At 38.5% G+C, this 24,201-nt stretch overlaps 1 protein-coding gene across 1 annotated transcript in view; it reads left to right on the top strand.

Moving 5' to 3' along the window:
• Window positions 1-24,201, top strand: part of scara5 (scavenger receptor class A, member 5 (putative)) — a 111,420-nt gene that overhangs the window by 72,912 nt on the left and 14,307 nt on the right. The window contains exons 9-11 of the mRNA XM_084952294.1: window positions 84-191; window positions 8,516-8,581; window positions 17,214-17,402. Of these exons, the coding sequence (XP_084808420.1) occupies window positions 84-191; window positions 8,516-8,581; window positions 17,214-17,402 (363 nt within the window). The remainder of the gene's footprint in view (window positions 1-83; window positions 192-8,515; window positions 8,582-17,213; window positions 17,403-24,201) is intronic.

Genomic DNA, 24,201 nt, shown 5'->3' with positions numbered 1-24,201 from the left:
GGGTCTCTGGCCTTTTTAGGCAGTTGCAAAATACAGGCAGGTTTTGTTTTTGTTTTTTTCATGATTGTCTGTTTGTGTTTCAGGATTTACCGGAGAAAAAGGCAACCAGGGCCCTCGGGGAATGAAAGGGTCTGGTGGGGTCGATGGCATGCCGGGAGAAAGAGGAGAGGTTGGACCTGCCGGGCCTAAAGGTACATTTGTGGTGCGAGTCGTGATACTAATAGTTTGGAGTTTAATACTAATTAACTTGGCCTGGTCTTATGAGCTCACTGATATTTATGCATGCAAATATGAGAAAGCCAAGTACTGGAAAAGCAAGAGCATACAATACAGAGCTGCTAGAAGGTTGCCGTCTCTTCGCAGGTAACTGTGAGGGTCATATACCAGTCAGAAGGTCAATAGATTGATATCACTGACTATTTCAATCTACGTATCAAAGTATCGAGTGGCCCCTGATGCCCCCATGTATATGTTTAAGTACAGCAAAAAGGTGAATGTGTGGAAAAAGGTCATTCCAAGCATGACACAGAAAGAAAACATAGGCAAGTATCAACAAATCAGAGAGAGAGATTCAAATCAAACAATTAGATGGTGACATTCAAATCCACCATACCTCATCACTTTTCATTGTTGTGTGTGAAGCAGCACTTACAAAAAGCACAAGTTACCACTTTCTTTGTCACTTACTTTGAAACAGGCTTGGCACTGCTCTCTCAAAACAGCTTTTAAAATCTGAATCATAACTCATATCAACCTGGTTTAAAAACCCTGAGCATCCTGAAAATCTTCTCTGCAGATCTGTGTTTATTTTTGTTCCTACTTTTTTTTTTTTAAGTGAGTCAAAAGAAGTAGTTAATGCAAGAACAGCTAAATGGCACTCTTAGTCAAATGTGTACAGATCAACCAGCATAAGGTGTCTGCTTTTAAAAAGACATTGTTTGGAAGAAGATACATTTTCCTTCAATTTTATTGTAAAATTATTCCTATACAGTAAAAATCGTGGGCTTAGCAGGTTATTTCTGCTTCTGGTTAATCTGTTCGCTCTTGTCCAGAGAGAAAGAATTTTTTTCATTACAACAACATAGAGTGCAATCTTTGCTTTAAAAAGCAGTTGTGTGTTTGCGGAGCAACAGCAGTAGCCTCATTAAAATAAGTTAGTCATCACACAGCAGCTCATCAGTACGGATGTCCTTTTTCTCCCTGTAGTCTTGTGTAAATCACAAATTAATCTTAACAACTTGCCTACTGAAAGACTCAGTCCTCAGATGACTCCATGACTTGTTGACTTTTATGTCACTGAAAAAGTTCCTTACCAGGATTTATCAGGAACACAACACTTCTTACATCACCAACAGGTGCTACTGTTTGCTTTTTGTCTTTAGCCATGGGAGCTATATTTGCTTATCCTCTCCCATTTATTCTAGCAAAACACCTGTCTCTACTTATCTAATAGGTTTTCCATTCAATGAAATGCAAGAAATTATTGGATGTTACCAGAAACCGTGATTATCAACTAAACAGCTGGAAAGCAACAATATTTCTATATTATTAGCTCCAATGGAACAACTGTCAGAAAAAGAGAGGAAAACTTGTTGATGCGTGTGTACGTACTCATTTTCCAGTATGCACTAATCCAGCCAGTTTTTCTTACTGCCCCCATCCATCATGTTGCCATGACACAACCCCTCCAAATCTACCATGGAAATTAAGATCCAAGAAGCATGCACTTAAACAAATTTCAACCACATTCTGACACAGAAACCTGAATAACATATTTAAAGGTACTTTTGAATAGAACCCACACACCTTTATCATTATAATAGGATCATATTTTATATGTGGCAAAATCCATAATGAAGAACTAATACTGTCTGACAACTCAGTATATCACTATATACAGTGTGGGGAATTTACCAGTAGTTTTCCATTCCACTCTGTAAATGTTTTTTACATGTTTTCCACAATGTGAGAACAATGATAAATGCCATCTTTAAGCTTGGATAGTGTCCATTATGTTGTTATTTCTTATTTGCTGTCTTTATACTCTCTCATCATCTCTCTAAATCTACATAAACCCCATCGGGGGGCTGGACAGCGCCAATGATAACAAACACACACTGAGATAAACACAGCTCTGAATTAATCATAGCCGTGACTAATATGATAAGGCACTGCAGTCTATGCGTTTCTTGTGTGGACATGTCACTGTGTATGTATGCGTGTAATGTGTCTTTAGCCGACAGCTGTTGCCAATCAGATCGGGGTTTGGCTGAATTGTCCAGTGTTAAGTCCCACAGTCCAAATGTTGGCCGGTAGCTCTTGAAATCTTGGACCTGTTGTCTCCTGCACTTAGCTGTTATGACTCAACTCTCCCTTTTTTTTTTAGGCATTTATGTAAAATAATGTGCCTTTTCATGCTCATTTTATACAAATGTAAAAGACTGTTTTTATTGTGTTTACTAGAAGAAAGATGCTAAAGCACTAGGAGAATAAGAGAAAATAGACAAAAACCAAATATCTGGTGGCAGAAGGGTCATAGTGTGGGGTCTCCTAATAGACCCCATTGTTAGGACTAATTCCTGGTAGAAAATTCAAGTTTGAAAGCACCGGACACTTCATCAGCTTGAATTATACCACAATGCAACACAATAGTGATACGGATAATGGATATGCTCGAGGAGATCTACCTTCAAATCAAATTTATAATGAAGGAGGCCATATGAAGAGGATGCTAGAGAAAGGGCACATAATGCTGTTGTTACTCCTTAAGGCAGGAGTGGGGGAACTCCAGGCCTCAAGGGCCAGTGTCCTGTGTTTAGATCTCACCCTGGGTCATCACACCTGAATCAAATGATTAGTTCATTACCAGGCATCTGGAGAACTTCAACACATGTTGAGGAGGTAATTTAGCCATTTAAAACAGCTGTGTTGGATCAAGGACACATCTAAAACCTGCAGGACACTGCCCCTCGAGGCCTGGAGTTTCCCCACTCCTGCCTTAAGTGCACACCAAAAGTATTAGCAGAAGAAAATGTAAAGATGTAAATAATCTCACCGCTGATTGTGGCTGAAGAGTTTGGAGTTTGCCTTGTAATCGGAAGATTGCCGGTTCGAGCCCTGGCTTGGACAGTCTCAGTTGTTGTGTCCTTGGGCAAGACACTTCACCCGTTGCCTACTGGTGGTGGTCAGAGGGCCCGGTGGCGCCAGTGCGCCCCAGGGTGGCTGTGGCTACAATGTAGCTGCCATCACCAGTGTGCGAATGGGTGGATGACTGGATGTGTAAAGCGCTTTGGGGTCCTTAGGGACTAGTAAAAGCGCTATATAAATACAGGCCATTTACCATTTAATCTTTGGTCAGAGGATGAAATCAGCAGTCATATCAGATTAGAACAATTCTTCCATTATTTGTTTTTCCATAGATTTCAGGAGTGCCACATCTCCTCATTATGTGATGTCTCTTTAATATAATGTATCTGTAGTGATAGCAGACATGTTCCACTACTGTTTTACTGTAAAAAGTGACTCTATGAAGAGTCCTTAAACATGGGTTTCACAAAAGCTGTTCTTATACAGATAGTGCGTCATATTCTACCACTGCCTGTCACTCATGTCTTTAAAGTAGAGGGAATTATAATTTATTGCTAAACATGTCCTGTATTTTAATAGTATGACATAAGCCTGATTGAAGCCATTAGAAGAAAACTCACTTTACATCCATTATGACCAAGCAGGCGTGAAAAGATTGTCACCTACAAAAACTCTGGCATTGTCTGCATCATTTGATTGACAACTTAGTTATGTAGCGAGCAATACAAAACATCACACCAATAACCATTTTACACAGAAAAAACAAAAATTAAGGTAAAGTGAAGGACACAGGAAACTTCACATCTAGATCCCGGTAGTTTGTAGCAGTGTGTATTTCTGCTTTATGCGTCTGTGGTGCAGTTTCAGGTTTAACAGACCAGTGAAGGAGGAAGGCTTTGGAGAGACTCGGCTATGAATGGGGCCTCAGTATAAGACAGTCATCCAGGAGGGAGGAGGGAAAACAAAAAACTTGTAAAAACAGCACTGGGAAGTCTCATGGTTTTTTAATAGATGAACGGTGGGAAGAATATATAGGGACTGCAGAAGGTGTTGGCTGTTCCTTTGGTTGTCAGATCAGTTGTGGTTGCTGACAGTGTTTTATGTAATTTCTGGGTGCGTAAAGCTGGACTTTTTTTAGCCAATGGGGGACAGTAAAAAACTGACAACTCTGAAGTGCTGTGACATTGTGAAGTGTTTACTGCTAACGTGTTAGCAAACTGTTTAACACATAAAGCAAACACAAAGCAATTTTAGCAATTTGGCCCCTGGAGAGCAACTTCTTTCAACACTACTTTGGTTTCTACCAACACTTATGGAAAACCGCTTGGGTCTTTAGTCTTATGTTTTTTCATAAGCTAGATGTTATTTTTGTCTCTCTGTGGCTCTCATGCTGTCATACCTTTTCACATTTACAGCTGGCCAAAATTAGTAAAGAGCTGTTGTTAGCTGATCATACAATTAAATAAATAGAAACCTTGCATTAAGAGCAGTTTGAAGCCTGACCTTTACAGATTTATCTCAGAACTTTAAAACTTTTGGCCTTGTTTCAGGCTTATATGTAAGTAACCTAATGATTCTTATTAGTCTGTAGTTCCCAAAAATGTTTCATTGCCATATCAAAAGATGATTTAAAAAAATTATATTAACCCTCTCGAGGCAGGCGTTGCCGATTTGCAACAGTTAAAAACTAACAACCTGATTACCCCACATACATATTTTATGAGTTTTTTTTACTCAGAAGTACCACTGCAGGACTTGGTTGTGCATTAGCAACAAAAAGTTTAATTTGAGCCTGAGAGGGTTAATGCATAACAATATTTTCCCTGTCTAGCTGATATTTGTCTTTGCTGTATGTGCTAACAGTGAGGTGATTTTTCATTTTTTTTTTTTTTGCTGATATACCATACATTTCTTTCCTTTCATGCTGGTGGAAAGAGGAAAAAATGTATACCACAAGGTTGACTTAAACTCGCATCCTGTTGCTCCCTCATGCTACTTTGCTAACTGTGCATCACATGGTTTATAAGGCTGACATAAGGAGCAGTCAGACATAATGCTTTTAACAGTCCGACATGTTACTGTAAGTTCACCGTACAACAAATTAGACTTTAGTCATACAAATGAAAAGAGTTTAAAGGTGCTTATATAACACCTTTCTCCTCAGTTGACCATTTAAAGTACTTTTTAGTAAGACCCAACCACCTGAGCCACAGCTAACCCTGCACAACATTATGTCAGGGTCTCTTTAAGCCATGTTTGCTGGGATTATGTCATCTGTGCCTCTATGAATTAACCTTATGGGAATACCCATATTATTTAAATGTATCATTGACTTGCACCTTAATCCACTGGCCAGTTGTCACTAGGCTTGAGAATTTTTCTGACATGAACATCTAACATTTTAACATTTTGACAAAACTTAAGTAAGCCATTACTTACTGGAATGCAGTGATAATGAATATACTGATCTTTAGTAGGTGTTGTGTAGCTGTGACAGTGGACCATATTGGTTTAGCACACTGGAATGCTTGAATTTGCTTATTACCACAAAATAGTAAATACAACTGAGGCTCATTTGTTTTTTATTAAAGGTATTTGTTCATAAGCCAAAAATATAAATTAAGAATTTACTTGCTGTTGGCACTAGATGAAAAGTGTGATGCTAATCAGTTATGACAGTTTATCCTGAGGGTTACCATAAATATTTGTACCAAGGCTTCAAATTACCTTACAAAATTCCCCTCGTCTTACCCTTTGCTGCCTTTCAGGACCACCAGTCTGCAAAATTACTCAGTGAGGGTTTAAATCAGATGCATCTGTTGTCTCTTGTGGCTCAGCAGTAGCCCACCACTGTGTTTAGGTTTTCCCTGCAGTGTTATTTAGTTGTTAAGGATGTGGTCAGGATAGAAGTGACACTGACGGCTGAGGACGTCACGTGGAGGGTGTGTATAAAGCGTTAGCTGCCCTGCTTAGACACACACAGGCTGTAACACATGTGGCTGAGGACCACCACAGCTTGCACCTACACTGTGGTCAAATTAAAGGTGGGATAAGTGCCCATTCAAAGCCGATCCTCTCGTTGCTTCATGACAAAAACAGACTTGTGGTTTTTAAACCTCACGGCTGAGAGTTAGCAACTGGCACTGAAACTGAAATGCTCTCCAGCTTTGGATGGCTAATTCATGGGAATTTGTAATAACATTATATTTTGAAATGAAAACAAATGAGACATAGTCGTATCCAAGCTTCTGATTGGGGAGAGGTGTCGTGCGTAAATGTACTGTAATTTTACACAAACCACAAATGCAAGGATTTTTACTTGCAGTAATGTCACTGTTTTGTGTCCCATTAACTTTTCCATCCATGTTGTAATAGCCTAAGCAATTACCTTAAAAATATTTTTGTCAGTGCATTTTCATTTTGTTTTTCAGCTCTTCTCTGCATTAATATTCACATATACACCACAATGTTTAGAATTTATTTAAGAAGAGGATTCAGGGCGTAGCCACATGTATGAGAAGTCAATTACAGGCCTCATGATTTAAGAGACATTAGCTAAAAATATACAAATGAGAGGAAATGATTGCGAAGTGAAGAAAAGGTTCAGATGTTTTAAGACTTCTCAGTGGTTGAGCTGCTCTCATCTTTGAGGGTTATGGCTCTTGGTCCTGCTTGTTTTTTCACCTCATTTCTGTCCCATTTTGTGCTACATTGCGGTTGGCACTGTGTGTAATTCAGTCTTGGTTGTGTTCAGTTTATGCATAGCTTGCTTCCCTTTTAACTTTAACTAGGATTTTATTGGATATTATGATACAGACAACTCTCCTTCCCTTTTCACAAAACCAAATTTTGACAGAAAACACTGAAAATTATTTGATTTGTTGTTACAATTTTTACAAGTTTCAGTTATTCATGATTAATCCCTAAACTCATATCCCTGGTTTCTGTTATTTTGTGTAAAGTAGGATGAAAATATGACAGATATCACTCAGTCTAACTGAACAAAAAAAACATAGGTATTTACCATCATTTCTATTCGTAATGACAAATTTACTAACATATTGGTTCTCTAAGAGATCAGTACAATGACTGAATTTATACGCTCAGTACTAAAGGGTGTAAAATTTAAGAAAATACCTCATGTTAGAATTTGATAATAGTAACACATCCCCTCTGCATTTAACAACAGTCTGTAAACATCTGGGAACTGAGGAGAACAGCTGCTGAACTTTTGGGGGAGGAATGTTGTCCCATACTTGTCTGATATCCGTTTCTAGCTGCACAACAATCTTAGGCCTTCTTTGTCATGTTTTTAGTTTCATGATGTGCCAAATGTTTTTAGTTGTCCTGGACTGCAGGGAGGCCACTTTATCACCAGGATTCTTCTGCTATGAAGCCATGCTGTTGTAGCTGCAGTATGAAGTTTAGCACTGTCTTGTTTAAATACGCAAGGCCTGTTGTCTGAATTGGAGCACATATTGCCCTAACATCTGTATATACCTTTCAGCATTGCTGATGCCTTTCCAGGTGTTCAAGCTGCTAATTCCATAGACACTCATGCACAGCCATACTATCAAAGATGCAGGCTTTTGAACTGAGTGCACATAACAAGCCAGCTGGTCCCTTTCCTCTTTAGTCTGGAGGTTGCAGTCTCCATGTTTTCCAAACAATTTCAGATCTTGATTAATTGACAGAAGAACAGTTTTCCACTTTGCCTCAGACCATTTTAAATGAGTTTTGGCCCAGAGAAGCCAGAGGCATCTGGATGATCTTCACATATGGCTTCTTCTTCGCATGAAGGAGCTTTAACCTGCATCTGTGGATGGCACAATGAGCTGTAATCACAATGATTTCTGGAAGTGTTCCTGAGCCCACGCAGTGCTTTTCACTACAGATTCATGCCTGTTTTTAATGCAGTGTTGTTTGAGGGCTCAGAGATCACAGGCATCCAATAACTGATTTTCAGCCTATTCCCTTATGTACAGAAATTTCTTCAGATTCTCAGAATTATTTGATGATATCATGTAAAGTAGATCCTGAGATAGTCAAAGTTGCAATTTTATATCATTCTTGTTCCACAATTTGTAGATGCTGGGTTTTTTTGGGGGGGGGGTTCCAGATTTTTGAACTTCTGCCCACTTTTACTTCTGAGAAACTCTGAGAACTCTACTCTGAGATGCAATTTTATACCCAATCATGTTGCTGACCTGTTACCAGTTAACCTTTTTTGTTGTAAAATGTTCCTCCAGCTGTTTCCTTTTAGTACCTCTTACTGTTCCAGCCTCCTTTTTTCCTTGATTTCATATTTTATCTAAATGTTCTATACTACATCGTGCTTAATCATCATGTACTGTGACATAAAACTCTTTAAAGTAATCATTATCGACATTGTCAGTAAATCAGTTGTCTCGTGCTGTTTTGTCCTCAGGTAACCGAGGAGAAAGGGGTTTCAAGGGAGAGAAGGGTGAACGGGGTGAGCGAGGAGACAGACCAGGTGAGAAAATGATGGCCAAGTCCAGTCCACAGTGTGCAAGGGACAATGTGTTATTTAGCTGTTTGTAGCTAATATTAAATAACCTAAAATATTATATGTGATATCATTCTGCCTATTTCTACCAACTCAAGTAGTATGGCTGCAAAGAACCGATCCATACAGGTTTATTTTATCCTGATTTGTATAGTTTTTAAATGCATTTATAATATTTTTTGCACACTATCATACCAGTTTTACAAAAGCATATTATACTCCTTCTGTTCTTCTACTCTCCTTCTTGATGAACAACTATGAGAATAACAAAAGTTTCAGACCTGCAACCGTTTTATTTGGCCCCAAAATAATAACTTCCTTTAAGTGATTCCAAGTCCCTCTCTTTTTTTCAGTAAGTTTCGTTAATGTCTTATTGGCAGCAGTAACTGCAGCTTCAAAGTTATTAGATGACCACACATGCATGCAGGCAAACTACTACAGAAACAGTAAAAAAGGGAACATGGTCTGCTAAAATATTCAACAGGCAAATTAAGTGTTTTATAGACATCACCGTGGACAGAATATTAGATGTACAGTAATCTACCCACTAATTAGTAGCATAACAAACTGCAGATTATTCCAATGAGACTTTTTTCCACCATCTAATCCAGCAAAGTGTTTTTGGTTGCTTTGTTTTTAAATTAAGCACTTTACTTTCTTTGATTTATATTCCTGTTGTTATGTTGATTACTTGTAATTTAACCAAACTTTCAGACACAGAAATCAACAAGGTCAGTATGAAGCTGTAAGCCTTGACCAAGATCGATTCCCTCACCATGCATGCTGAAGGATATCTGGCTGGAGATTAGTATAGCAGTACCCAACTGAGCTGATTCTATCCATATTTAACCTTTAAATGGCAAAATGGTAAATGGCCTGCATTTGTATAGCGCTTCCACAGAGGGGAAGAACCCACCTTGCTCACAGCTCGTCCCCAGAGAGGGTAGGAGTGGCAAGAGAGGAGGAGGCGGAGAGAGTGGGCAAACACCCCACCCACACACTCCCACTGCCTCACAGGATGTAACAGCTACATATGGAGATCATTAGGTGATTCCAACCAAAGGTTCAAGAAGTGATCACAAATAGAAGGCCTAAGCAAGTTTTGCATTTACAGAAATGTTTAGCAAACTTCTGAATTATTTCATTTTTGTAAGAATGTACTTTGAATATTGTAATGTATCATTTCAAATTTTGTACGTGTTTCACAGTCACAGGAATGAAAGTCTTAGTTGAGTACCTCACATCTATCGGTGCGTGTGATCCAAAATCAACCATAAATTATGACGTGATAACTTTATGGCTTTCATTCATCTTTGGTTCATGTGATATCAATCACATAGAGCTGAACATGGTTTCAAAGGCTGGTAGGTGTGCATTTGTTTTTAATGTAATCTTACAGTGTACATCAAAAGGATTTCAAAATAAGTATAAGTCCTGTGGTGGTAACCTGAACTCAAATGCAAAACCACAAAGTAGAAAGAAAAAGGTCATTACATCTTTTTTCCATGCTTGTATTTTTCTTTCTTTTTTGCATCATCATGACTGTTCTGCGTGTGCTGAGTGATGGGGTGGTGTTCATGTCAAATAATCCTGATCCCTTGACCACATGAATGCAGTTTCTGCCCATTACAGAGCCGTCAAAGATCAGTTCTTTCCTCACGTCATTTACGCGACGCGGATGTTTGATGTTTCAGAGAAGAAAAGACAGACTGAGCCCACATGCTGTTGTTGTTGTTAGAAATTTCAAATCATAACGTCGTTTGTATTTCTGTCACAAACCTCATGCAGCCGACTTATTGTTGGACGCGTGACTTGGATTGTTTTACACTTTAAAGCAAACAGTTCATACCTGTGTAATCACTTTCCAGAACAAGCAAAAGTTTGTGAGTGGGAAAACGGAGCGTTAGTCCACATGTGTTGGGTATTACCATAAAATGAACCTGCTGAAGAGGATGTCACTGACAGAATCAAATGCTTAGATTCCTCGAAGCATGAGTGATTGTCTCTGAGTGAAAAAGAACAAATGGAGTCCAGATTGTATGTATTTCCAGCAAAATCTTATGTCCAAGAAGACAGATGAGATTTTTTTTTCTACTGTATCTGAACAAAACAAATAAAAAGAGTAATGAGGCATGCCAGAAAGAAAAAAGGTAAAGAAAAGAAACAACTACTAGAAAAATAATAAACACATTAATTTAGTCTTGCACTGATGTTATATGAACAACATTCTCATGTATCTTGCTATTTATATAATGCACTGCACCAGTCTTCCTGGTTTTTGTAGTTAATTTTTTGTTTCTACTATATTTGTGAATGCAATGGTAATTTATCCAAATCCTGCATACTGCTGGGTGTTGAACGCAGCAGTATGCACCGTTGAACGCATGCTGTCTTGTAATTGTTGTTTTGCCCATTAGGCTTTAATTTTTTTTCTTTCTTGGTTGATTGACTACATTTAATTAGCATTAATTGCATAAAGACATTGCATAAAGATCTCTTAGATTTACTGGGTTAATTAGGCTACATGCATAGATCCCAAACTTTGCCCAAAAAAATGCCAGTGGGTTCTTGCAAATTCACAAACATCTGGATTTAATAACCTCCTAATCAACAGGCTTTAAAAACAGTTTTTTATCTTGTATGTATTGCTAGTATTGCATCCTAGCACAAAGTATTTGATTTTTTTTTATCTATGTTGTATATATTTTTGTGATCAGTTGATGGTAGTTGTGCTTATGTTTAAGAAAATGTCCAGCTCAAATTGGTCTTACAACAGTTTGCTGTTGTCTACTTATTTCTGAACATGGAATTCCCTGTGTACCATCCATTTTTTGCAAGACGATTCATCTTTCCATCTCACATGTAGTGATTCATGGCCATGTGCACAAAATTGTGGAGCAATTAATGACACTAAATGTTTTTCATACTTGATTAATTTTTGTTTTGTTTTTTTTTAATTTTGATCATTTTTAATTTAAAATTTTATTCATTAGAAATACATGGTTTCATTAGTTGGTAAATAGTAGAAGGACTGATTCTTATACAGCACTTTTCTGTTGTACTGGACTCATCAAAGTGCTTTAAGATAGATACATTAGGTTTGAGCAATAAAAGCAACTTGATTATGGTAAGGGTGGAAAGGTTTAGACATTAAATCTACTGTTATGTTTACAAAAAGATCTCTAGGTTAAAATATGTCAGCTTTTTTTTTTTTTCCCCATAACTTTTAACCAACTTTTTCTTAGTTAGTTAGCTGCCTGTTGACTGGAAATGACAGTCGCTCTATGAGCTGGCTGAAAATACGCCCCCAATGTAACATGAAAGAAAATGACAATGTTAAAAGGTATAGCACATTTTAAAAGCAAGGATATAAAGGAGTCTGATTGTTTTTACATTTTAGTGTAAAGCTACTTATTTTTAGATGTACTAAAGAAAATGTAAAATCTTGGTCTCTGTTTGATTGCTTGGTTTACACACTGTAAACTAGTGTTGAAAACAAACATTTTCAGTACTGTGTTTTCTGTGAATCTAAATTCTACTGAAACTGATTATCATAAATAGAAATTTCTCACTTGTTTTGATTTTCAGTATTGAGGCAGTGAAAATGCCAAACATTTGCCTGTTATAAATCCTTTGAGATATTTTCCTATGGGCATGTAACATGTAACAAAATGTTCTTTTCATGTAGAGGTCATTGCCAACATTGATGTAATGTTTTTTTCTTGACCTCACATATTACAACAGCCATAAAATCTGGTAGTTTGACAACTGATCTCAGGACTCCAGCATTAAGTGTAGTTGTTTTATTGTTTGTTTTTTCCTGTGCACATCAGCAGGTACAGAGATCCAAACACTAACGAGTTCAGATTTCTGACTCAGTAACGAGAAATTTGTGTTTGTCCTGGGACTTGAGCTCATGAGAAACCATGTAATTGAATGTGAAAATCAACATGAAGGAAAGTTTTCATTTCTCGTCAGTGTGGCCTTCCAGTGTCAAAAAATGAGATAATCCAAACGGAAACGATCAGCAAGAGTGAAAGGGATGTTTTACAAAAAAGATAAAGTTAGAGAGGCAAAGTTGAGAGGGTTTGAGTGATATTGGACATACTGGACAGAGGATGTTGAATATGGAGCTGGCAGGCAGAAGGAAACCAGTAAGGCCACAAAGAAGCATCAAGGAAGTATTGAAGGAGGACGTGCAGAGGGTTGGTGTGACAGGATGCAAGTAACAGGGTGAGCTAGAGGCAAATGATTAGCTGTGGTGACCCCTGAAGGGAGCAGCTGAAAGAAGATGTTATGAACAGATGGATCTAGTTAGCTGCTGTCTTGGAGCCATGTAGTTCGATCCAGTACAGATTCTTCCTGCCTGCCAGAAAAACATTAGTAATACTCTATCACTCCATGTTCTGGCCTTCATGTTGTGGTTGCTGCAGCTTCTCTGGCCTCAGAGGCTTGAACCACTTGGAAGGCCCCCAGCAGTTGAAGCTCATTTGACTAGTATTCACTGAACAGAAACAGTCATTATATCTCTCAAAGCTCATTTTAATTCCCTTACTTTTACAGAAGCAGTACACGATTTATGTCCAGATTAGATTGCCTCTGTTTTATGATGAATCACTTTGCTGGCTGTCAAAAGTGAATCTAAGACAAAAGCTGTTAGGCTGTACCAATGGCATAAGTTAGAAACCAGGATATTGACCTTTGGTTTAATTACTTTAAGGAATTTGAGAAGTGACTTTTGTCTCTGTGAGCATGTGTCACTAGAAAAAGTCATTAGTTATATAAAGCTGAGGGCTTAGTGGGAAACACATTTCAGAGGACTTTTGTCCACCAGTTTACCTGTTTCCACATATTCTGATCCAAAATGTAATTAGTGGTTATGCTGACATGTTATTATATCTAGACTACCCCACTTTTTATTTCACCAAATAATGTATTGCCCCTAGTTACTTTGGCTAAACCTGTCAACCTTTCTGTCCTTGTATTGCTCAAAATTCCTAATGACTTAACAACATGTCCTCAGTGTCAGGCAAATATTTGCTTCTTATTTCTAGTCTACAACCATTAACTTTATAATTTCAACAACTATCTGTGGCATATTTTTTGTATATTTTTTACAGCCAACTAGCTATTTGAGCTAACACTCAAAATGCTAGCATAGCATCTGGCTGACTCATTTTAAAACAAACTTGTGAAAGGTTGCAAAGCCGTCTACATGAGTCCTAAAAACAAAATGATATAGACCAAAGCATACAAGTAACAGATGTTATCTCTTATCCTATTCAAAGTGTTTGAATATTTAACTTAGTACTGAGTCCCGTGAACAGGACACACACTAGGCTAAATTGTTAGCATGTTTGTTTGGATGATTCAAACAAACTAGTGAAAGTCAGATTAATAACGTTTCTCAAAGTTTGGTCTCAGAGCTGCCTTTTGACATTTGTGTATTCAATTTTGTTTTTGGATTCAAAAAGACAACCCCTATAACTCCTAGGCTCTTACATACTTCAAATCCTCTGAACACAGCTCTTATTATAGTACAAAATATAATGACCAGTTTTAGCTGAAAGGATACTATTACCAGTAGATAAACAATGAGTGTGATTACAAATGATTAGGTGATCATTTTTGAGGGAAGTGGTTAATGTGCAGTCAGGTCTTGTTTTTGTTTGAAAGCATGTCCAACTCTTGCCGTTTCAGAGGCTGCAGTGTTGTTCACTGAATGTTATTCATGCATTGCCTGAATTCTACCAATTTTTTTGTAACCCAAAGCACACACATGACATTGTTCAACTGAGTTCAGCTGTCCAGCTCTCCATAGACTGAGATATAAATCCCTGTGAAGCTTTGTTGCATGGCTCAGATTAGTCTACATGTGGTACCTCCAGAGTGTTTCCTTTCCTTTATCTTCTCCCCAGTCTCTCGTTTTCTCCATGGGGATTCTCAAGCTCTTCGAAAGAAACTAATAAAGAGCTGAAACAGATGAACATTAGTGATACTCTATCACACCATAGAGTATAGTAAGAGAGTAAGAGAAAGTAAGAGAAGGAAATAAGAAGATGGTTTTTCATGTCTCGGGTTTTTTTCATGCATGCATGCAAAGCTAAAAATGACTTGAGTTACTTAACATGTCGACCTTGCTTCATTAACATGCAGTTATTAAAGGAAATGACACATTCCACAAATGTCATTGGCTGTTCTTGGTATCAGGACACTCACATACTGTCAACTGAGCTGGAAAAGTTCCTGTAAATTGTGGATGATGTTGTATTATGTCATATAGTAAGAAAAGATCTACTTTCCATTAGCATGTGATTTAAGTTTTCATTTCCAAAATAGGCATAGAAATGTAATATTTAGCAGACTGCTTGCTGGGTGTCATTGCTTCAGATTTTGGCTGAGAAGAGCTTTAGGATATATAGTAAACTGTCTGTTTAGAGAAGTACTAAACAATCACAAGGGCTATTAATCAATGTGATCATTTTTATATGCATGGCAATAGCAAAAATTATATTGTGTTATTGTTTGATGAGTGAATATAACTGTTTCAAGTAATTCAAATGCTTGACCCTAGCTGAAAACGAAACATGTGGTGCTCTACTCTTAACAGTTTGTGGGGTAGAGTTGCCTGAAAAAACCTCCTGCAGTACAAAAGTACAACACAAGGTTGAAATAATATTTAATTTCTGGTTTGAATTTGCTGGTTCTCAGGAGAGAATATCATACAGTGCAGCAGTTATGACAATATAATAATACAGCAGATATTAAATTATGATGGGCTAGTGAGTGCAAAATACTTGACTGTAATGAGAGTTAAATGGTACACAGTTAAAATGTATGATGGTCTGATGAAACTAATATCCTGTCTATATAATGTGTCTGGCTTTACTCTGCGGCACTTTGTCTTAACAGTGATGAGCAGTCCAGAAAAGTGTAGCTGCGAGTGTGTGTTTACCTCTTCTTCTTATTTCCTCTCTGCCCTCTGAAAGGTGATAAATCAAATCAATTACATGAGAACAGCTGCTGCATACTTTGAGGAATACCAGATGAACTGCAGAGCCATGAAGCTTCTGCTAAAACAAACACACTCATTTACACACACACTTGTTCTGTAAGCTCTTACATGCAAGTTTGTGGACATGGCACCCCTGAGCAAGGCCTTCCAAGCCTAAATCCATGAAAATGGGGCATCTCTAGTACTTTTATTTACATGCATTCCTAGTGGTTTACAACTTTAAAAACTAAATAGCTTCCTTCAAAAATGGATGATCCTAAAATTCCGCCCTGTGATAGCTTACACTCCAGGGCCCTGCGACCTTATTTCAACCTTTTGATTTTTATTATATTACAGGAGCCAAAATACTCTGTCAAACCAGAACAACAACAATAATACAGAGATGGTTGTTGTGTCCACCTATGTGAGGAATCTTTTACAGAGACTGTATATAAAAGAATGTCATAAAGTGTAGTCGCAGTGTTAGGTTACATTTTGAAGCTTTAACATGAATGTTTTGCCTAATTCTCTGTTAGGTTTTTTTGGGGAGCCAGAAGTTACCATGTTTGGACCAGAGCATTGCTGTATCCATTGACCTTATGGGTGCAAGCATATCTGCTAAGTAGTGTAAAGTAAGGACTAATAAAATGCCTATAGTTTTTGCATCAAAACCGAAGTACAAACATGATCGACATTTGACAGATAAACAAATTAAAATACTTCAAAAGCAACAAATAGCAGAAACAAAGTGGAGCCATCTCAATCAGTAACTTAAAGCTCCCAGTGTTGCCTTAATCCTCAGTCAAATTTACCACACCCCTACCTTTACAGTTTTTTTTAACAATGTTATAAAAATGTTTTGACTATGCAAAACTCTTAGCCTGTTAGCAATCTACTTTAATTCATCCCTTTGTCTCCATTTTTACTTCTCATCTTTGATGTCCACTTACAGTTTCTATCTCTCCTTTTATTTATTCACTCACTTTCCCTCCTTTCCTCAGTATTTTTAAGCAGCTGGTAGTCTTTAGTGCTCAAATAAGCTAAACTGGATAAATGCTTGCAGATGCATACTGTGAAGTTCCAAAGTAGGAAGTTATGAATTTCAAAACCCTTCAAGGGATTCGCTTCACATCCGTGAGATTGTTGCCATATTATAGGCTTTACAATCACAGAAAACAGTATATTCAGAAAGAAACTTACGTCAAAATTTTTTAAAGAGGGTTCACAAAAGAACACAAAAAGTTTCCAGGGTATTTTTATTTATTGTTCTTGTTAAATCAGAGTGTTTTTCTGTGGTTTATGGAATTTTTATTTTTCAGCATGTCAAAAAAAATCCCATTCATCTCAGTTTGTTTTCATATTGGTGTGATTCACAGAGCTTCATTAAACTTATAAACACAATGAATGAGTCCAAAGCAATGCCAGCATTGCCAGATAAAAATGAGCGAGGGCCTTTATTGTTGTCTTTTTGGCATAAATAACAATGGAATGCTTATAAACACTCTGCAAACACACTAAATAGTTGCAGCAAAATTTAGGAATCCCTCTGCCAATGCATTTGTGTATCTGGATACAAAGCTTCTGTTTTGTGTGTTTGGTTTTCAGTGGAGGAGACCTTGGTACGGTTGGTGAATGGGTCAGGTCCTCACGAAGGCCGTGTGGAAGTTTTCCATGAACATCGCTGGGGAACCGTGTGCGATGATGTCTGGGATAAAAAGGATGGAGATGTAGTCTGCAGGATGCTGGGATACCAAGGAGCATCCGAGGTTCATAAGACTGGACGCTTCGGGCAGGGTGCGTAACACTCTTATTTCATTGGTGTGTTTGGTGCAAACCTTGCTGTCATTCAGTTCATGTAACACTTACGTGCATTTATTCAACCTCATATTGTGCCAAAGGATGTAATAGGTCGACTTGGTCCACCATGTCAGTGTTGACAGAAACACCAAATAGGTGGCCATATTTTTTGGCTGTGGCTTGTGTAGTAGGTTAGGCCATGCATTAATTAGTAAAACAGTATGCCAGTTGAAACTAAAATTTCCAATTTTACATCTTCCAGTCTTATATGTATTTATGACATTGTGACACCAAAATGTCAAATCTGAATGGTGAAAGATATGTTCCAGAATAATCTGTAAAAGCAGGCTCAGACCACCCCTGGTAAAAACTTTGAATCTATTCATAAACATCCAAGTGATCCTTTAAATGAAAAAAACAACAACAAGGATATAACCTCCTTCGCAGAGGTAACATAAACAAGATCCTCTTCCTTTTAGCCTTGAATTTCCCAGGAGATTTTGTATTCGGATCAGTATAGTAGGCCTTATAGAAAACCAAACAGAACTGCAAAGGATTTATTAATTTGTACTCACTACATTGCTCAATCAGCATTTACTGTATAATGATTTAAAAGGAGCAGTTTACTGTTGCATGTTGACCAATGGTGTGATGTGACAAGACGCACTGGTGGGCCTTGAGAAAAGCCAAGATTTGCTTTGGCCATATGCTATTATTGCAATCAATGAATTCATTCATTTAATGCAGCTACACTTGCAAGGTGGGAATTATGAGACTGCAACTCATCAAAGGCCCTTTTTGACAGAAATATGGTTAACAAAGGAGGAAACACATTACTTTCTTACATGTATGAGTCAAAGAGTCAGGAAAAGGTGGCTAATGCTATAATGGTGCCAAGCCAGCTGAGGAGGTCTTGAAAACCAAACATCCCTTTGGAGAGAAACTTGGTTCATTTCAAAATAGTGTTTGGATCTGAACCAGAGGCAGCAAAACTGCTGGACCGAGTTTAAGTCCTTTAAGAAGATGGGGATATGTGTTAGTGCATTCACCGTTGAATACAAATTAAAAAAAAGAATTGAGAGTGATTTGAATACAGGTGGGGGTTTTTATATCAGATTAAATTAAATCATAACGTTGACACAGTATCCTGCAGTGGACCAGCGAACACATTCAAAGTCTTAAGGCAACAGAATAAACTGGAAATGTAGCTTTATTTAAATAGATGGAAAATCAAAAATTAAAATATAAGTCAATAGAGGAATCCAATAATTCAGGCAGAGAAGACACAAGAACCAAAAACAGACACTGTGACGATGACTCAGGGGAAGACACTGCTATATACACACAAGAAAGCATTTAGGGGAAGTGAACACTGCTGCTGTGCTATTGCTGCAGCAATGAGGCTGAACAGCATTGCCAAAATCAACACTTCCTTTCAGAGGACTTAGACTTAGGGGTAGCAGGATCTGGCAAGCGGGTGGCTGTCATTGTAGCAGATGGGTGACTAGCAGGTTGCACAAATGCACACTCTTATGCCAGTCTTATTTTAAACTGGTGGAAAAACTCGTATAAACATCGTATACACACAAGAGGGCAATTAAAAGAACTGAACACAAGGGGGGCAAATGAGGCACAGGTAAACAGAATCTAGGTAACTAGACAAGGTAAAAAAAAAAAAAAAAACTATATACAAACCACAAAAGACAAAGAAGTACCAAAATGAAGCAGGACATAACAGAAATGAAGACTTAATGAGAAACAAAGAGACGCTGAGGGTGGCCATACTAAACTGAGTCACAGAGAAGTACATACAAATCAATAATTAAGATGTAAAGAGAACCCACATTACACATGTAACCAGAACTTAAAAACTAAAGCCCTAAATGATAACCAAAGATACAAAACTCAATGAACCATAAACTTTGCAAAAGTCAAAACATTGGCTCAGAGACTCAGGACCATGACACTATTAACCACTGGAATTTTAGTATAAGGGCATCACATTGTTGTTGTTGTTTTCTTGTCTTTTCATCACAGCTTTATTGTTGTCATGTGGTAAAGCAGTGCTCATGTTTCAGGAAATGTTAGAATTTCCACAAAATGCATGTTTGGTTTCAGCTCTTCTGCCAAAGTGTCTTTAATGGGTTTTGGTTTGCCACCATCAGCATGTAAGTGTGAGTGCTGGGGTGAATTAGAAGCACATTATAAACCATCCATCCATCCATCTTCATCCGCTTTATCCGAGGCCGGGTCGCGGGGGCAGCAGCCTAAGCAAAGAGGCCCAGACCTCCCTCTCCCCAGCCACCTCCTCCAGCTTATCCGGGGGAACACCAAGGCGTTCCCAGGCCAGCCGAGAGATATAATCTCTCCAGCGTGTCCTGGGTCTGCCCCGGGGCCTCCTCCCGGTGGGACATGCCTGGAAGGCGCCCAGGGGGCATCCTTGTCAGATGCCCGAACCACCTTAGCTGGCTCCTTTCGATGTGGAGCAGCAGCGGCTCTACTCTGAGCCCCTCCCGGATGGCCGAACCTCTCACCCTATCTCTAAGGGAGAGGCCAGCCACCCTTCGGAGGAAGCTCATTTCTGCCGCTTGTATCCGCGATCTCGTTCTTTCGGTCACTACCCACAGTTCGTGGCCATAGGTGAGGGTAGGGACGTAGATCGACCGGTAAATTGAGAGCTTCGCTTTTACACTCAGCTCCCTCTTCACCACGACTGACCGGTGCAGCGTCTGCATTACTGCAGCTGCAGCCCCAATCCGTCTGTCGATCTCCGGCTCCCTTCTCCCATCACTCGCGAACAAGACCCCGAGATACTTAAACTCCTCCACTTGGGGCAGGAACTCATCCCCGACCCGGAGTGGGCACTCCACCCTTTTCCGGCTGAGAACCATGGCCTCAGATTTGGAGGTGCTGATCCTCATTCCTGCTGCTTCACACTCAGCTGCGAACCGTTCCAGTGCGAGCTGGAACAGTTCGCAGCCGTTCCAGCTCGCACAGCACATTATACACCATTTTGTGTCAAAACACCAATATATCAATGGGCCAAAACCTTATGGCATTATGTTTGTTGGTTACTTGCATGCTACTGCTAAAACAGCTCGGATTCACCAAGGCATGGACTCAGCAAGACCTCTGAAGGCAAACTGTGGGATCTGGCACCAAGTCAGGCTATTCCCATTTGAACCAGTTGACTAAGTGAATAAACCTTTCACTTGTTGAGTCTGATGTAATAGCAATGTAATCGTCTTTTCTGAGTTTTTAAGCTCATTCTTTATAGGTCAGCGCTCATGATCTGCAATGAGGAACATGGCAATCATTGTTTTTATCTACAATACATATCCATGGTGAAACTTAATGATGGAAGTCGCTCTGATTTTTACTAACTCTGCTTTTTGGATTTGAGTGGCACAACAGTACCCTAAAATGCTGCAGGGATTAATATTAAACTTTTATGGTGAAAGTCGTGCTAGCCAGATGTCGTCAAGAAAGACTCTCAGGGGTCATATCCATCTGTTTCTTTCCCCATTTTATTTCATTCAGCAGTCAGCCTGACATCATTCAGAGCCTCTGTCCAGGCTGAGTTGTTACCAATAAGTCTGGAAAATTGAGGGAAATCATGCTTTTGTTCCAGGGGACAACCTCAAGAAAACAGCACAGGCTAACATCATGGCTGGATTCAATTTTAAACTATCTGGAATTCACATACATTTTCAGATGACTCACTAACCTTTCTGATTCCGTTTTAGCCTTTGTCTTACTCATAGCATCTGTGAAAGGACAGAACAAAATAAAATGACTTGATGAGAAAGCCACTCATTTGCCTCCTGAGTCCCAAAATGACATACAGTATGTGAGTGTTTGCAGAAACGACAGGTGAGTTTTTCCAGATCTACACAAAATCAGGCACAACTGTAAAAAAAAAATACATTCAATTAGCAGTCCAAAGACAAGTCAGGTTACCTTTCATGCTTCATCCCTGCTCCAATAAACAGACCAGTAGTTTTCAGTAACAATTTTCCATCTTTGATTTTAAACAAATTTGAACTGGAGACTTTCTGTGTAATCTCTAAATACCCTGCTTAAACTCTGTACACCGTTTTAACCTCCCAGCTTTCTGTTTTAACGTTTGCCCAAACTAAAAATAACCAAACTTTTTCCAAACTTTTATATTAATTTCGGACATTACAAACCCTGAATTTCTTTAGGAAATACAAAACTGTCCTGAGCCCGCTGTTTTTCAGTCTGCTCACACATGACTGTACCGCCAGACTCAGCACTAACCACATTGTGAAGTTCGCAGATGACACAACTGTGGTTGGTCTCATCACTGACAACGATGAGTCCACTTATAGATTGGACGTGGAGCAGCTTGAAGTGTGGTGTAGATCCCATAATTTCACCATCAATGTGGACAAAACAAAAGAGATGGTGGTCGATTTCAGGAAGTCTGGCAGAGATCACCACACAGACCTCACCATAGATGGATCTGCTGTGGAAAGGCTCAGCAGTGTTAAGTTCCTGGGTGTACACCTAGCTGATGACCTGTCCTTCTCCATTAATACCACAGCAGTTATCAAAAAAGCACAAAAGCGAAACTTGAAACACTATTTTCAAACTTGTAAAACAAACTATGGACATTTCTCAACTCCTAAAATCCTCAGCTCATTCAGTACGTACCCTAAACATATTCAAAGAAACATCATATTGATTGCTAATAATAACACACAGGAGTGTTTGTGCTTAGAAAACAGTAATAAAGTTTATATTAAAGTTTATATTATGTATGATGGCCCAGAGAAACCTGAACTCCAGCCAGGAAACTGGGGTTTGTGTCATCATAATTGCAGTAAAAATAAACCTGTCCACAGCAGTGTGAAAAAGTCTTGAGCAACTCCTCATTTCATTATGTTTTGTTTATAAGGAGGCAGACTACTTTTTCAGGCTATCTGAAGGTCTTTTAAAGTTTTTCTTTGGGCACTGGCTGCTTTTTCACTTATTTTTACTTCAATCCTTGTACCGGACCATTTTCAGAAAAAGAAAGGGTTTTTTCGTTTTGTTATCCACTGACCTTTGAGTAATTCAAAAAAAATAGGCATCTAACTCAAGGGATGAACCAGTGTTTTTTCTACACATAACGGATACCTTTGAAAAGAACCAGTTTAATATTCTGTCTTTAGGCACTTATTACCAGCCTTATAAAAAAAGAAACATATAAATTTGTTCCAATTTCTTTCTTTCAATCAATGAAAAATACCAAAGATAACGCAGTTTGGTAGAGATATCAACACCAACATCATGAATCCCCTTTTAGCCAAAAAGCCAAAAAGATGCAAAACAGCTGATGAGCAAGATCTGAAAGTCATGTTCTTAAGAAACAGGAGAAAATCCATCAAAGGCCTGACACATGAACTGAAAGATGTATCTGCACCTTCAGTTGATCCATCTACTGTTCACTGAAGCCTCATCAGAAATGGTCTTCATGAAAGGGTTGCTGTCATGAAGCCACTCTTTAGGAAGGGAAACAGGGAGAAAAGGTTGTGAAGAAGTCTTATGGTACAACAGAGAGTGCCTACACTAGGGCTGTTCGATATAACGATATATATCGGACGACGATATAAAAACGTCTATCGTTTCATTTTACGCTATCTTTTGTTTCGTGATGTCGCAAAATAAACTGTTTACGGCAATATTTTTTCATCGTTTAATTTCTTAAAGTTCTCTCTTTCTCTTATATTTAATATAACCACACTACAAACAGACAAGTGACTGTTTTTATGCGCTGTCGTTAGCAACAACGACGGTAAAACCATCGCGTGGCTCCACCGTCCGCTTGTTTATTTTCCACATAAACCTTTCACAATAAAGCTCGAGATCCTGTTGAGACTTTTCAAAATAAACTGAATCACGTGAAAGAGTATGCAGAGTGTTTACGGATGAGAAGTAAAAAAAAGCGCCGTTAGGTGCTAAAAAATAAACCTTAGACTCAAACGTTAGAACAGGCTTTTCGCCGTGTAATAAATACTTACAAAGAAAACGGCGGCCGTTACAACTTATGTCTAAAAATGTAGCGTTTCATGCATCAGTTGAAATACTTGACTCCAGGTACAAGACGCCCGGCTGGAAACACTTCACGCAAGTCGACCTGCCCGAGATTCATAGAATTGACAGAAAATGTTAAATTTTTGTGATTTACATCATTGCCGGGACGATAGATGTCTTATATCGGGATATGAGACTTTGGTCATATCGCATAGCCCTAGCCTACACCCATCTGTAATACACTTTGGGGGCTCTGTCATGGTGTAAGGCTTCATCACAGCCAGTGGTGTCAATATTGATGGAATTATGAGTGCAGAAAAGTATTCTCAGATCCGGATCCACCATGCAATACCAACTGGGAAGCTTGAAAAGTGGACTGGAAGTGGATTAATTTTTCAGCATGACAGTCACCCTCAGCACAATGCAGAAAAAGCACGCCTGGATTTAAATAAATAAATAAAAGACAAAATGGAGCACTACTTGACAGAGAATTAAACAAAATGCAGCCAACATCTATAGAAGCTTTGAATGTCCTTCAAGAAGCCTGGAGAACTATTCCTGAGGACTACTTAAAGAAATTAGAGAGTGAAATAAGAGAGTTCAGGCTGTGTTGAAGAATAAAGGTGGCCATATTAAGTTTCAAGCTTGTTAGAATTGTACAACTCTGAAACATGTTTAAACATAAACAATGTACCTTTGCTATTTACATAGCAAAATATAAAGAAATGAGAAGTGTATAAAATGTTTGCAGAGTACT

This window comes from Perissodus microlepis, chromosome 15 (assembly GCF_051167445.1).
Source record: "Perissodus microlepis isolate ML-2025 ecotype Zambia chromosome 15, ASM5116744v1, whole genome shotgun sequence".
In the NCBI taxonomy this organism is placed as follows: Eukaryota; Metazoa; Chordata; class Actinopteri; order Cichliformes; family Cichlidae; genus Perissodus; species Perissodus microlepis.
Note: the sequence above shows the minus strand (reverse complement) of the source record. Positions and strands in the feature narration are given on the sequence as shown.